General features: G+C 44.4%; 1 protein-coding gene across 1 annotated transcript; it reads right to left on the reverse strand.

Annotated features, from left to right (window-relative positions):
* Nucleotides 1–676: 676 nt before the first annotated feature.
* Nucleotides 677–5,803, reverse strand: AVPR1A (arginine vasopressin receptor 1A). The gene is made up of 2 exons (XM_076332078.1): nt 4,789–5,803; nt 677–2,920 (listed from the first exon to the last, which is right to left on the reverse strand). Exons 1-2 carry the CDS (start codon nt 5,801–5,803, stop codon nt 2,637–2,639), a joined length of 1,299 nt encoding a protein of 432 aa, XP_076188193.1. The 3' UTR covers nt 677–2,636.
* Nucleotides 5,804–16,028: the final 10,225 nt, after the last annotated feature.

Consider the following 16,028-nt stretch of genomic DNA (forward strand, 5'->3'; position numbering starts at 1 on the left):
GTTCACTCCTTAAAGCTTTTCATGGAAACAACTCATTAAAATTAATGAAGAAATTTTACATTTTGTAAAATATATGGAGCATCACCAAATATGTTTCTGGCCCTGCAAAATCTAGTCAAGCGAAAGAAACAAAATGCTTCTCATCAAAAAAATATAGAGATTTATTAGAGCATGTTTCCATGTTTTAAACGTGCAATGGTTGCACAATTTCTTGTTTCCTTCTGTTTTCGTTAGTGTGCCCTCATGATAACCCAAAGCAGCTGTTAAAAAAACCCCAACGCATCTCCACAGATGAACAATTAAAAAATACGGGCTGTGTCTTCCAATGTTACAATTATGTGAAAAACAAAACTCACTATTTACAAAAATGCCTGGAACCTAAATACTGCTAAATAGTGTTGTCAATTTAATTACAGAAACTGTAGAACACTCACAGGGTACATTTATGCTGACAAGCCCCAAGTGTAAGCCTAGATTTTGTAACATATTTGGAAGAAACTGAAAATTATAATTTTGAGTCTGTTTACTTTTTTTTACATATTGGTCATTACCCAGCTTAGTTTTCTTATCAACATTAGTCTACATTTGTTTTCTCGTTGTCTTCTCTGTTTGAGTATAAAGTGTAATAGAAAAATAATTCAATTCCACAAACATGAAAATTCTGTTAGTACAGCTAATTACTTTTTAATATATTTTTATGTACAAAGAAAGTAGTAACACAAATAAATAGAAAACTAGGCAAAGGATAGTGTACTTAACTTGAAACATTTGCAATTTCAGTAACTGTGAACTACCTACTTGCGAACTATATGCAGTACATATAAAGTGCACAAATACACACACACCCAGTGCCACTGCATGCATTTTTTTGGGCTAAAATATAACTTCAGGTTCACAAACCTTCACCCAGAACTGGTGAGAGCTGTAGTCACATCTGTGTACTAAAAGTGGTCAAAAAGATAGTCTGTTAAATATAAGCCATTCCACCACCCTGTCCTTCGGGCTCTAGTGTTTTGAACAACAACAAAACGTTAGACCAGATTGCTCTCCTGAAGAGCAAATGATAACAAGAAACGAAGCGAGAACAGCTAAGATTTTCTGTAGTGACAACAAAATCTAATTTTTTTTTTTTTTGAGCTATAATCTTCCCTATTCTTTGCCTGGAATAGTCAGTGATATGTCTGGGAGCTTCTGGAGTGGACAACAGGTTGAATATGATCTTATCCTGCATCTAGCTCTATTAATTTCTGCTACCATTATTGCGACAGGCTTGGGGCCAGCACCATCCTCAGTGAAAGCCACAGTTGCGGGCCCAATTTTTTTCTCTCCTCAGGCAATTAGAAAAGCAGTCTTGTTTGTCTGGTTTTGGTGGGAAAGAGACAAACCTGCTGCTGAGGTTCCTCCTTGCAAACATAAGCATGCACGTTATGCAGCCGTGCACGTGTCCCACTGCTCTAGCAAGCCAGCTGGGACTGCATCGGAAGCCCTGCGCGGTGCTAGGGGAACGCCTGGATTTCAGGACCCAGAGAGCTCAGGAAAATGGAGCAGACAGGTAGCTGTACTTCTCAAAGAGACCCTCAGGACTTAAAAACCACAGCAAAACTTATTTATTTATTTATTGCAGTTTACTGCCAATTTCTAAGCCTATATTGTCATGATCTGCCAACACCCCCCACACCACATTCTCCCGAATTTATGGGGCTATTTGCTTGACAACCAAATGTGGCTTGATCCTAGCTGTCTTAGTGAAGAAAAAAGAAAAGATGCAGTTCTTACCCATAGAGCAAGTGGTTCTGGTAGTCACGATGAGTTTTCTTAGTGTATCTGTTTGTAACAGTGCTGAGCTAGTCATAGCTTATCATACTTATTTATCGATATATTTTTTCAAATTAGTTCAAAAAAATCAAGGTAGGTGCAACAACACAAAAAATTATGCTGTATAACTTCCATCCACAAGAAGGGAAGAGGAAATATCACCCTAAAAATGAAACCCCACAATACACATACAGACATCGGCAGCACTGAAGGATTTGCCTTCACAAGGGCTGTTAGATTTTATTATCTGAGAATTGCTAGACCTTTGCAAGATAAAGCAGTATGATCAACTAAATTCCCAATAGCTCAGACACTGTCTAACCATATTCCTTATCTGGACAGTCAAGACTTTCTCCCAACTCTTTTCTTTTTGTGTTTAAATTGTGATCTTGCTCATATCATATTCTTTCCCTGTGACTTCATTGACAATCATGAGAAGTTTTAGGCATTAACACTATAATAGAGCGGAGTTACCCCAACACATGCCAACTCCGCTATTTTTACTGCTTTGAACAACAAGCAAACAACGCACTTAGTACTTTAGAAACAAAAAAAAATAAAATAAAATAATAAATTCTATTTAGAAAAATAATTGCTTTATTGTTGTCACGCCTTCCTGATCAGTTGCCCAAATCCTAAATACCTTTCAGAAAATAATTTACACGCTGCAGAATAGCTTATCGAGCAATGCAGCATGTTTTGTCTTACGGCCATCTTAGTCATTCCTTGTTACCACGACTGGTGCCTTTGACCAGCGTAAAGTGCTAACCTTCCCGAGCGCTGTTAGGGGGCTGCAAGCCCTGCCTGCCCCGGGGCCTGTCTCAGGTTGGAATGGGGATGAAGCTGGTCAATTTGGAGTGGGGTGACTCTCTCCAGGTGTTCAAGCTGTGGGTTGGGCTTCTGTTGTTGGTAACAGAAGTCTGTCGCCTGCTGTTGCTGTTTGAATCTTCTTTACTCAGCGTTTGCTTTATTTTTTGGCAGCAAGGGAAGCTCTGTATGCAGTCTTGCAGGAGGTGCCCGCTGAAGAACATGTAGATCCACGGGTTACAGCAACTGTTCAGACTGGCCAACAGAGCCGTGACGGTAGTCGCAGTGTTTTCAGAATCTGGGGAGGGGGGAAGAAAGCGGTTTAATCATCAAAAGAACATTCGCACCGTTCAGTCAACTGCTTCATTAACTGTCGGATTTATTTTCCTGAATAATTCTAGCTCTAAAAGTTGAGCAGCAGCATTTGAAATGAATAATGAGGACATGATCAGGAAAATTCTTACTTATGTAAGGCTGCCATTGAAGTCAATGGGAATTTGTCCGAACAGACTTCAAAAAGCTGTGACAGAAGAAGTTAGGGGGCAATCCATCCAAAATAATGCTTTAGTCCCGTTTCCACTGATGTTTAGCCATGTGTTGATAAGCTCATGCTTTAAATCCTGAACAGTTTTTATTCAGACTTTTGTTTTAAAAATTGGTTACCCTGGGAGGCAATGGCAAAATTCCCACTGATTTCCCACTGCTTTCAATAATACTGAATTTTGCTGTATACATTTGCATGCTGAAAAGTGTTGAATGCTCAAGTAACTACTGGCTTGTGAATCAAATCTGGATTTCAGAGGTTGAACCAATTTTCACTAGGGGAAAAATGGAAGTTAGCACTATGCAATAAAACAGTTATGGTCGTCTACCTTCAATAACTAGTTAAATTATCAAATACTCTAAATACATATTTAGCCTAATCAATTATTAGTGACCTTTCTTTGTAAAAATTGAATCTCCAAAGAACTACAATTGCTGTGTTACGCAGTTCCGTAGATTTAAAGAATCTCTTCAAACAAACCTACCAAATACCCATCTGTTGAATTAGGTCTGCATTTCTTTTGAAGTAAAAAAAAAAAACTATTTGTCTACTGCAAGCCTTTATTTCTCTGTAGAGACCTGTGTTTTAGGCTTGACTTTAGTCGCATATTAGGGGCAATCAATGCTCTCACTACAGTGTGATAATTTGGGGATTTAAAAAAATAACAAGAAATTATGAATTCCAACATTTTGATTTGCATCTTTTTCATTATGAGGAAACGGGGTATATGTTACTGTGTTGCCTGTCATTCCCCAAGTAATAACTTTTAAACTCATCAAGTATTTTCAGCCAGATTTAATAGAGGGACAGGTATCTCCAAAACACTAAATCGCCACTCTTTCGTGAGAACTGGTGGCTGACTAAAGGCGCTACTCAGAGGCGACTGCCCTGTTGAGAGGAAGGGTTCGGGGTGTGCTCAACCCCATTATCAGACAGCAGGGAATGCACATGTAAAGCAGTCACGGGAAAGCAGGCTTAGTAAGCTCCCTGCTCATATAATTACTCGTGACATACATGTGTGTATGTTTAATAATAACACAAAAGGGTTCTAAAGTTTTATTCATCGGCGGCTTCAAATGGAAGAAAACGTTGCTGGTTCAAATTATCGCAGCAAATATTTCAGTCCTCATCCGCCAATTTTGCTCGGGATGAGAAGGCAGCGGCTGCTGCTCCTTTCCGGGGGCCCAGCCGCCACCAGCAGCCGCTCCGCTCCGGCTGCTCCCGGGACAGGTCGAGCCGAGCGCCGCCGGCTCCGCGCCGCCGCTCCCCGGGGCCGCCCCGTCCGGCAGTGCGAGCCGTGCCGGCGGGGCGGCCCCGAGGGCGGCGGCGGCCCCGAGGGCTCGCCCACCTCGCCGCGCAGAGGCGCCTGCGGGGCGGAGGGCTTTCAGCCGCCGTTCCCCGGGGGGCAGAGGGGCTCGTCGAGCGCGACGGCGCGGGGAGGGCGCGCCCCGGTCCCGCTCCCGGCTCCCGCGGCCCCATCTCCCCCACGCTCGGCTCAGGAGTGCGCAGCGCCCCGGGAAAGCCGGCTGCGCCCCCGGAGGACCCCAACGCGTGCCATCGCGGCCGGGGGGAAAGCGGCGGCGTGCCCTCCCGGCGCCCGCCGGGGCCTCCCCGTCACCTACCGACCCAGGGGAAGCGCTGGTCCCAGACGGACCACATCTGGATGGTGAAGAAGGGCGCCCAGCAGACGACGTACGCCGAGACGATGACGGAGGTCATCTTGACGGTGCGGATCTTGGCGCGGGAGATGGTCTTGACGCTGCTGACACAGGGGGCGAGCAGCAGCCCCCGCCGCGGGCCGCCGCCGCCCGCCCGCCGCCCGCCGCCCGCCGCCGCCTCCCCCGGCCGCGTCTTGCCCCTGACGTTGCGCCAGATGTGGTAGCAGATGAAGCCGTAGCAGGTTATGAGGATGAGGACGGGCGCGACGAAGATGCCGCCGGTGATCCAGGTGATGTAGGCGCGGGGTCCCCAGGGCATGATGAAGTGCGCCCAGCAGTCGTAGACCTGCGAGCCGCGCTCCACCTCGCTGAGGGAGAAGATGAAGTACTGCGGGGTGCTGAGCAGCAGGCTGAGCGCCCAGGCGGCCGCGATCATCCCGTAGGAGCGCTTGGTGGGCTGCTGCAGCGTCTTCAGCGGGTGGCAGACGGCGATGTAGCGGTCGGCGGTCATGGCCACCAGCATGTACGCCGAGGCGAACATGCCGAAGACCTGCAGGTGCTTGACGACCCGGCAGAGCCCGTCGGGGCCGTGGAAGCGGTGGGTCACCTCCCAGCAGAGCTGGGGCAGCACCTGGAAGAAGGCCACCACCAGGTCGGCCAGGCTGAGGTGGCGGATGAAGAGGTGCATGCGGGACGCCTTGCGGGGCGTGCGCCGCAGGGCCAGCAGCACGCTGCCGTTGCCCACCACCGCCACGGCGAAGGTGACGGCCAGCACGGCGATCTCCAGCTTCGCCAGCTCCTCGTCCCGCCCGAAGGGGTCCCAGCCGCCCAGGCTGCCGTTGGGCGACCCCGACCACGCCTCGGGGCTGGGGCTGCTGCCGCCGCCGCCGCCGCCGCCGGGCTCCGCCGCCCGCCACCGGCTGCCGTTCCCGGGCGAGGGCGCCGCCCGGGGGGAGCCGGCGCCGCCGGCGAGGCGCATGGAGGTGGCTGCGCGGCGGGGTCCGGCCCGGCCCGGCCCGACCCCCGCACGCCCGCTGGGCCGCCGCCGCTGCCCGCCGCTTTCCCGCTCCGGCGGCGCGCAGCGCCGGGCCAGGTGCCTTTATTCCCCGCCGCGGGAGGCGAGGCGAGGCGAGGCGAGGCGAGGCGAGGCGAGGCGAGGGGGGAGCTCCCGTGCCAGTGGCTGCCCAGCGCCTGACGCCAGCCCCCTCCTTCCCCCGGCTGCCGCCGCCGCCGCCCCGGCCGCGCCCCGCGCCCGCCCGCCCGCCCCCGCCGGCGCGGGGAGGCTCGTCCCAAAAAGTGCCGCTCCGAGGGGGAACGGGGTCCGCCACCCCTTCCCTGCCTCCGCGGAGCCCGGCGGGGCGGGGAAGCCACACGGGGCAGCGGGAACAGCTGTTCTGGCCGAAACGTCGCGCCCGGAGAGCTCCCTCACAGCCACTTAAAGCAGCTCTTAAAAGTTTAATTGAGAACAAAAGTCTTGCCGTAACCACGCGGAGTAAGTGGAGGTCTGTCAGTATCGGTCTACACGCCCCCGGGTCCGCTTCCACCCGAGGCAAAGGGGCTGGTCCGTAAGAGGTGCTAGTTTGGCTCTAAGAGGGATCCCATCTGGGCCTTTGGCATTTCACAGTCGTGCTGGGATAAACCCCAGCAAGGTGAACGATTAGCAAAAACAGCACAGAGTTTGAAAGCGACTCACTAAACCTAATGTTTTTAAAGGTTTCAGGATTTCATCTAGGACAATAAATATCCTCCAGATGTTAGCGTATAGGTCTAAAAATCATGTTTCCGCAAGTACAATCAAAATCTCCTCGTTTCCTAGAGAATTCCTAGCAGTGGGTCAATTAAATCTCTGTTTTAAACATGTTCGAGCTGAAGAGTTTTCTTCCTCTTGGTAGAGTGGACTTGAAGCAAATTCTGGTCCCATTGCCAGGAGTGTGGATTTACACCCCGATTTCACCGGAACCTGAATTTGACCCTTTGTTTAGAAACCGTTTCCTTCAGTCACACAAAAATGCATAAGATTACAACAAAGAAATATTACATTAGATGCCAATCCTACTTTGTTTTTAGTAAAACCCTCTGGGTCTGCTCATATGTGATTGCAGTTAAATTTAGTTGCAGAAAGTATGTGGGGTTTTTCCTACTGGTTTTACAGGGAGAAGGAAAAAGGGTGAAGAACTAAAGATTAAATCTTACTTCTTTGATTAAAAAGATGTTTCCAAAAGTTTTGACTCCAGAAGAATCTTCCGGCTTAAAATACAAGAAGATGCTAGGATGCTAGATGCTTCCGAACATGCTAGAATTGTGCAAGACTTTATCCCAGGCTTTTTGCCTTTTTCTGTGCTTGTTAGCCTGCGAGAGGGTACGTACACCCACGCCAGCCCACCACTACCCTTCCTTTGCTTGGGGCTCAGTGGCAGTAGTTTAGAAGGACACCTGCTCCAACAGTGCAAATAATTGGCATGAGCTTTTCTGTAAAAAGCTGCAAAACCCCCCCAAAACCTGGCTGTCTTAAGTTTCTAGTAAACTTATTTCTTTAAAGGTGCCTCTGTTCCAAAGCCTAATTTTTATGAACAGTTCAGTGCAGCATTCACAGCTTAGTGCCTATTCCATCTTACGTTGTGAACATTACTGAAGGTATTGGTAAGAAATTAAAGCTTTGTGGAGTCAAAAACTTTGTAAGTCAAACTCACAGTCGCACGCGCGCACACACACACACACACACAGTGTGTCCCAACTTTTCAACAACAGATCCATAATGTTACCTTAGCTATACATTGTATTAGACCTAGGAAACAGTATGAACCACACAACACATCAATGTGTGTGACTATAGGTTTCAGGTCAAACACAGAGGGAAATTAAAGCCACGTATCACAGGTCTCGCAATCCTGCACAGCTACCAAGGCCTCTTTCACATCCAAAGCAGCATACCCTGCCATGAGAAGAATTCCTTCCCTGTCTCTCTGACATACTTTACAGGAGCTGAACGCTGCGTAAATAAATGGTGTTACTCAGGAAAATCTTCTAACAGGTTTTCCGCTGTGCAAACCATGTAAGGATCATAAAGCTCTATTCGCTACTGGGTATGTCATTCCAGTAATAGAAGAGGTGAAAATTTCAGGCGTAAGAAAGACATATTTTTAACAGCCAGACGATGAGGGTGATTGTGCTGGTTCAGAGTACTGAGAGTTTGTCAAGCCCCCATCACCTCATATATCCCTTCCCGACCCATACTCAGTTCCTCTGAATAGCGTTTGTAAGAATGTTTCCGGAGCAAAGGGCTGGAAACTTGCCTCAGCATCACTGCACTGGGCCATACCTAGTGATTATGTGCAACGTTATGCATGAAATTGATACTGGTTTTGCTGCATTGTACTCCGTCAGACAGAAGTAACCTAGGGCTAGTCTTTATGCCTTTTTTTTCCCATTCCCAAAATTAGTCAATATTGATGTTTTTATAGATAACTTATCTAACCAGGCTGTTGCAAATTTGTTTCTTTCAACAGACCTAGGTAACTCAGCAGAGAGTTTTATTTATATCTAGTACTTCAAAAATGTCCTCCTGCTCTAGATATTAAGTAAATTCAGGGCTTTTGAGGTTTCTATACTAGTTTAATCAGCACCTAGTCTGATCTTGTTTGCTTAATTCTAACAGTATCGGTGTGTAGATAGGGGAAGCCTTAGATAAGATCCTGTTGTTCAAATTAATCCGTATAGTTTTCCGTTTTCCAAGTAGGTGTCCTTTATGAAGCTGAACGAGTAATGCTCTCCTATCTCACCAGACATGGAGAGGGTTCCCCTGCCCACAGAAAGCTGTAACATGGAGAGCAACCTGGGGGAAAAGCAGTTAACAGAAAACTTGCAGAATACCCTTCTAAAGAGAAAAATTGTCACTGGGAAGGCCGCTGGAAAGAACGAACATCTTTGCCCTGTGATTCACCTGGAGCTCAGCTTGGAGCTGAAGTCTTAGTAAAGAAAATTGAGGTTGGTGTTACAAGAAGCCTTTATTTGTTCTTGCTAGGCATACAGCTTTCTATAAAAATGTCTAAGGATGGCAAGGGTTTCTAGCGTATTCTCTGCTGGCATACAGGTTTCTGTAAAAGTGCTTAACGGTTACCAGATATCTTTCTGTATATCGAACTAATAGATGACTGAATGGCTTCTGTAAAATACTCAACAACCTAATTGGAACATGACCTGGTTTGTTGCCAAATGCAGCTGTTTTCCGTTCATCCCTCGCTGTTGTGGTGGTGACTTTTGCTGCCTTTAGACAGTCTTAGTCTCTTCTTCCATGGCTAAAGAAATGCTTTGAGCAAGTCAAAGGCTCAGGATTTTAATCCTGGGAAATTGACGATGATTTGTTTTCTGCAAGATAACTTTTCACCAAAAAGTAGGGGGCTTTCAGCATAATCTTCTTCAGGAAAACTGACAGTTTTGAATCGTAGCTACTCATAGTCAAAACATGATTGTCTGCCAGGTTTTGTGAAGAGTTGCTCTAGTTGTTAGAGTTGCAAAAAAAGCAATATAAACAAAAAAAAGGTCAAGCTTTTTTATCAAATAAATTCCTCACGCAGGATGAGGGTTAAAGCACTGTTAAAAAAAGGAAGGAGGATTCAGCTGTCTTGTTAAATAGCACATAAACCATCTACATAGATACGAACAGTTGTCTCCTTTGATCTGTCTCCAAGTTTGAAGTATCTGTACTGCTCCCTTCCACACACACTATTTAGTAAGTAAGGCTGAGTTTGATAGCCCTTCCCAGAGCCACAAGACTTAGATACTGCAGATCCCAACCTTTAAAATCACAGCTACGGGAACCAAGTATGGGAGAAAGCCCGCGTGCTGAGTGAGGGACTGCTGAAAGCCGGGGACAGCAGGGAGGCAAGCAGATGCCCCATCCGTTTACCACCCCCGGGAAGGAAATGTCACCTGAAGGCAGGCAGGAGGACCTCTGGGACTCAATGCAGCCCCCTGAAAAAATGCCTTGTTTACAACCTGTATTGGTCTAGCTTTTTGGCTACTGGAGCAAAAATAAGTGGAGAATTGCCCCCAAACCACACTCAGAACAGATTACAAGTCTGAATTCAAGGTTCTGAAAAGGCTGTAGTACAAGACCAATAAATGAGTAAGACTGAGAGCAAACTCCCACTCAGGAAAACACAGAATTAAGAAACCCACCGTAGGAGACAGGCCTTCAGGATTAGCCTACAGGATTCAGTTTGCAAGAGCCCAGTTCATTGTCTGGAAATGTCTAAAAGTGGCCAGGAAACACAGAGCCTTAAGATTATGCTCCAAGTTTTCCTTTGCTTATTAACTGAAACCACATCCAGATCCAGATGCTAGCATTTTTACAAATAGGAAATTGTATCTGAACATCCCTGTCTTACTGCGTTTCTCTCTTTCCATACTGGAGGTTGAGTGTGATATTTAAAGCAGTACCATAGAGCAGCCTATATGGCTAAATGTCACCAGAAGAAGCAGCATGTTGCCCTTCTTCTCCTTCATTGCAGCCTTGCTGACCCGGCTGATAGCAATCGGGGCCTTTGGGAGTCAGAGAGTTCAACCATTCCCTTGCAGAAATGTTAACACAGCAGCTTCCCAGCCTGTCCGGATTTCAAGGCAGCGAAGGAAACGGGCTTTTGGAGGGACAATGGGCCTTTGCATGTTTATAACCTTGTGGAAGGAACGTACCAAAAACCACAGTGAAAGCTCTTGCCTTTCCCCGTTGCGTCACGTTGTTCAGACTTTCAGCACATCCGAGGCACAATAAAATCTGTCTGAGACAGTTTAACTAGAGCCTCAGCCAGCAATCTCTCATTTAATCTGAAGGATTAAAATCATGGGGACATAAATCCACGGATTCATTCAATGCTGTCGTTGGCAGAAGAGGAAAAATTTAGAACTGAGCTTCCTCATGTTGTATCTACCTTGTGAAATGGTATAACCTCAGACTTTCCAGACCTGAAAGAGGCTTAATATACATTTTGCACTTCTACAGATACTGCATCAGTGTTTTTGCTTTAAGCACATAATCAGTAGTTATATCTCTCAGTTCTCTTATTTCAGAGACGTTAAAGGCTCTCGTTGATGATCTTTTGTATGCCTTGAGCCAGTTTTTAAAGTACTCCTATCTAGAGTTTCATTCCATCTGTAACCTACTGTTTACATCACTGTGTTAACACCTACCTTATGCTTCCTCATGCCTTTTACAAGTTTTGATTCATCTAGGGGCAATTTAATAATGATTTTTGTGTTCTCTCCTAGTTAACATACACGAAGCTGAACAAAAGGAAAATATTTTATAAAGTTTGGTGGCAGAAGTAATCAGTAAAAATGAAGTGAAATGAACACTTGTGGTAATTCATGTGATTTCTTCTTAGAAAACACTTGACATGGTGAGATGTCACTCTCTTACAAAACTATTTAATACTAGTAAAATTCTCTTCAGGCATTGAAAGCAGTTGGAAGGAATACAGACAATGTATGCACGACATAATATTTCTGAGCGATTTAACTCAACTGACAATGACACTATTAACTGATTCCAGGAAATGGTCCAAAATAATTGTGTAAAAGCTAGTCATTGTACAAAATTGCCTTATTTATCCCGGAACTATGCCAGGAACTGAAAGCATACTGTATTTGCGAATACGCTGGCAGAGTGTTACTGCTTCATAATTCTAATTGAAAGACAGAGCCACTTAACGTTTATGGAATAAAGGGAACTGTTTCTGATTATGACAAAATTTATTTTGGTAGCTACCCTTAAGAAACACATTCTAAAGCATTTTAAAATTAACTGGTTTTGAGACCTTTTATGTCAGTATTCTCACGGTGATCATTTTGAAGAGTCTGCCGATATGGAATATTGGTGATTGATGCAGAATACTGATACAACCATTAATGTAAAAAAACCACCACGCAAATAATCTGTACTGAACATATTGTGGCAGCAGCATTCTTACAAGCTTGGTAGTTCAGGGTGCTAACACAACAGTCATTTTATCATCGCTTTACTGAGAAATAGGATCCAGTCTTTCTAACAGGCTGGAGGAAGTCCAAATGCCAGCTAGTCTTGTGCATGCTTATGGGACATTCATTGTTCCAGTTTCTACGGGACTATCCTCTGCGAGACTGTCCTCTCAGTCTAAAGCCCAATCCTGTCTGGAACAGAGCTAGCTAAAAATGTTTTCATCAAAATGCTTTTTCATCAGAATGCCAGTTTGTCAAAACTGCAGTTTTTCATAGATGTCTGTATAATGGCTTTGGGAAAAACCTTTTTTTCATTCCAACACATATTGCTGGTCAAAATTTAAAAGGTTGAGGGAGATGGAAAGAGGTATTGATATGCCCAAGGGTAATTTTTTATCTTTTCCATATTGTAGGAGGAATTTTCTGATGCTACTTTATTGGCATGGTGCTTTGCGTCGCTGCCTGAGGAAACCTCTAGGGAGGAACAGGGTGTGCGGTCCAACTGGCTCAGTAGAGCTCACACTTGATGTCATCCAGGTTTTGCTCGTGGTGATCATCGTGCCTCCTAGTGGGTCTCCAAAAGAAAAGGCCTCCAATCCATGATTGCCACAGGTCTACACAAAACTTTGATAATTGTATGGACTGGCACAGGCTTCTTCAAATCCAAATATAATGTGTAATGTGTAAGCTGTTCTAGTCCTTGCAGCTGTGTGATAAATTCCTTGAATGGATGAGACCTGGCAATACAGAGTATATTTCATCATTGCCTTAACACACAAGTTGAGGATCCTGAAGGCTGCAGATGCATTGCACTCTTTAACCTGAGCTGTGGCATGCAGCATGGTCAACATGCAGAAAAAACAAAGAGCACATTCCCTATCTGCTTCCAGTGCATCTTCTCTTATCACATCTGCTGCCCCTATCCGAGCCGGCAACAAGCTGACTCTCCTTTGCTCAGGCCTCTCCAGAGGTAAAACAAAATAAACAGTGGTATTGAGGAGGGCAGGGAAGGATCAGACACTGAAAGTCAGAGAGAAGAAAGCTGAAATACAGGGCAGGGAGGTAGATGGATCTTGGAGCAGAGTCTGTAGGGTAACGCATGAGAACGTAAAAGGAGAATCCAAGCAGGGTGATGAGAGGCAGGCCTGTGTCTCAGGCATGGGCACAGCAGAGATGCCCTGGTGCTTCGAACCTTAGTTTCTCACACTGATGAGGTAGATTTGGCGGTTGAAGAAGACCGGAAGAAGCAGAGAGGAAAAGGGGGAATGATTAATGGTATTTAGATGGTGCATTGAGTATCTTGGCTGCTGATTTCCTTGTTTTTTTTAAATGCGTGTGGGTGGGGAATTGTACTCAGCAGTCCTAGGTCAACTATGACAAGATTTTTGTGTAGGTATGCAAATTGCTGTAAGTTAAATTGTATCATGGCAAGTACTTAGTACTTAGAACTGCCTGATGTTAATTACTGTGGCTTAAGGGCCCTTTGAGTTATTCTCACTTTAAACTAGTACAGTTTATCATTTTCACTCCAAACAAGTTGTCTAGCTGACAGTTTTAAGCAGTCTCTCATTGCACTTCCCTCATCATCACATTTAGCAGCTCTATAACATATAACATTTTACTTGTTCCTTTTATGACCAGAGGAAAATTCGTGTGCTTCTAGGATAAAGGAGGATAATAAAGAAATAAATTTTAGGGGATAGGAGGTACTAACGAACCGACTAGCATGGCAAGAGAGGAAAAGCACTCCCATGAGATATAGCCAAGCTATAAGCCAAAGTATATAATTTTATGTCCAGTAAATAAACACTTTTTAATGGTTTCTTGGTAAGTTTTGCCATTACATTGCTTATGCTTAATTTGCCAATAGCATGATTAGTATACCATGTGAAATGGCTTGTTTGGACTACAGAAAACAGGTTTTATAATTTTATTTTTCTGCCAGCTGTACAGGGAGGAACACAGGTGGTTGTAGTAGAGAAGCTAGATCCAGATTGCATACAGATAGGGCAGAGGAGTAAAGAGAATTTGAAACAGAATTGTGGAGTTAGAAGCCAGCACATGGAGATTTCCTGAAATTTTCTTAGGCTTCCAGGAGGATTTATATATGTAAACCTCCTATATATATGTGTGTATAAAAACCTATATATATATAAAGGATTTACATAACCTTTTCAAAAGGAAAGGAGAAAAAGCTTTTGATGGCATTTGCCCAAAACTAAAAATGAAATCTTCCTAGAACTGACCCTATGGAAGGCTTCTATCAGTGTTTGCTCCCAGTGGCCTCTCACGAATGCCTGTATCATTTACTGAAGAGTAAATGGCACTATTTCATACTGGTTGTGATTTTCTCTGAATCTTTTCTAACTGGTACAGAAAACACTGCGTTATGTATTTCATCTAGGGAAGCCGTGGGAATTACCAGGAGAGTATGTATATGGAAAAGTGTACAAATACAATAGCAATGTCACCCAGAACAAGCCTTCAAACATTGCACTAGTTAATTTCAAGGTATTACAACTGCAGGAATGGGTTCTAAATGTGATCTAAAACCACATTTGTGCTCAAGTTCTTAGGGAGGTCAGAGCTTGAATAAATTGGATATGCCATATGAAAGAAAATTCTTTAAAATTATGGACTTCATATTTAAATCAGCTGCTGTTGCTTTATTTCAGTCTTTCCTGTCTTCTGTCTACAACATTGCAATAGAGCCTTGTATTTGATTTTTAACACTTATACCCCTACTTGTAAGAATCCTGATTTTCTTTACTTCCTTCACCCTGAATAATATGGGTCATCACTATCTTATTATCTCATGTGAGTTCAAGGAAATGCTTGTCCTTGTTTTGAACAAGTCAGCATCCTTAATTTCTTTCTGTCGCCATCACCACCACCACCACCATTATGAGAGGAGATCCAGTTAAGGAGAGATGATCTGATCTTCCCCAGGAGGCTGTCTGTTATTTCGGGGCGGGGGGGGGGGAAGTGTATCCCTACAGCTGCCACAGAACGCACCTATTCTCTTGCCTATTGCCAGTAAAGTAATTAAACTGCCTATTACATTAGTACTTTCAATTAATATTTATAATGTATTTCTGGTTAAAATTCACATTGATTTGTAATAACATTACTTACCTATTAATTCCTTGAATTGATTAAGATGAAGTAGACTGCCATTTTCAGTTCCTGGACATGGTACAATGTCTTCAGCCCTCGTAAGAAAACAGCTCCTGCTGGAGTGTGACTTAGTGTAGCGCCCTTTTAATAGAGCCTCCCCTTCTGCTGCTTCATTATTACCTTGTGCATAATAAACATTTCTGAGTTATGGAACTAGCAGGCAGCTTACCAGCAGCAATAAGAAGCTTTGTAGAGAAGTCTTTTCTGGACGACTCACTAGAGAAACTCTAAACTTTCAGGGTAGCTACAGAAGATAACAAAATCAACAACCAGAAATTATAAGTTGCTTAAAATGGGTTTTCAAGGAATTTAGAACTGTCAAGCTGCCACCTTATGGACTGAAGCAATACGGTAATCATGACCCAAATTAATTTGGGGTTAGTATAACCGAAGAACCTAGTGCAACAAGTAATTAAGTCATTTAAATTTATATTCAGTTGGCTTAATGATTAGTGAAGGGTCTTTTGAAGATTTTTTTTTCAAACTGTGAATTATTGCAGCTTTCAACCTCTCAGCAGGAAGCCTTGGATAGCTGTCTGAAATTAGCAGAGCTAAATCTGGCAAACTAAAGAACTAAGAGCTGGTAATGCAAGAGGTACACATGACTTTACCTGGTAATTCTAGAAAAAGGTTTGATCAGCCAACTCACAAGTTATTTTGTGTATGCAACAAGTTCAGGAATAAAAATGCCAGGGGAGCATAATCGCAAGTTCAGGAAGACTCTCAAGGCTTATGAGATAGTGTAGTGCTGTCTCAGTCACCAGTGAGACCCTAAAATACTAGCTGAAGTCCTTGGAAAATAGTTTTTTACCTCTGCCAGCACTTTTGGAATAGTGTCACAATAGAATAGTAAAAAACAAATAAAGTAATGTGATGCAGTTGTGAAAGGACTCTGTGATTTCCTGAAACGATAGGCTGAAGGATGATCCAGGCAACTGCTGCTAGTCCCACAACCTGTGTCCCCAACAAACCGTATGTTGAGAGTGCTCAGGTATTTAAACGTGAAGATGCTGTTACTCTTTAGGCTTAATGGATTTGGATACCATCCCTAGTAT

The sequence above is a fragment of the Aptenodytes patagonicus genome, chromosome 1 (assembly GCF_965638725.1).
Source record: "Aptenodytes patagonicus chromosome 1, bAptPat1.pri.cur, whole genome shotgun sequence".
Taxonomy (NCBI): domain Eukaryota; kingdom Metazoa; phylum Chordata; class Aves; order Sphenisciformes; family Spheniscidae; genus Aptenodytes; species Aptenodytes patagonicus.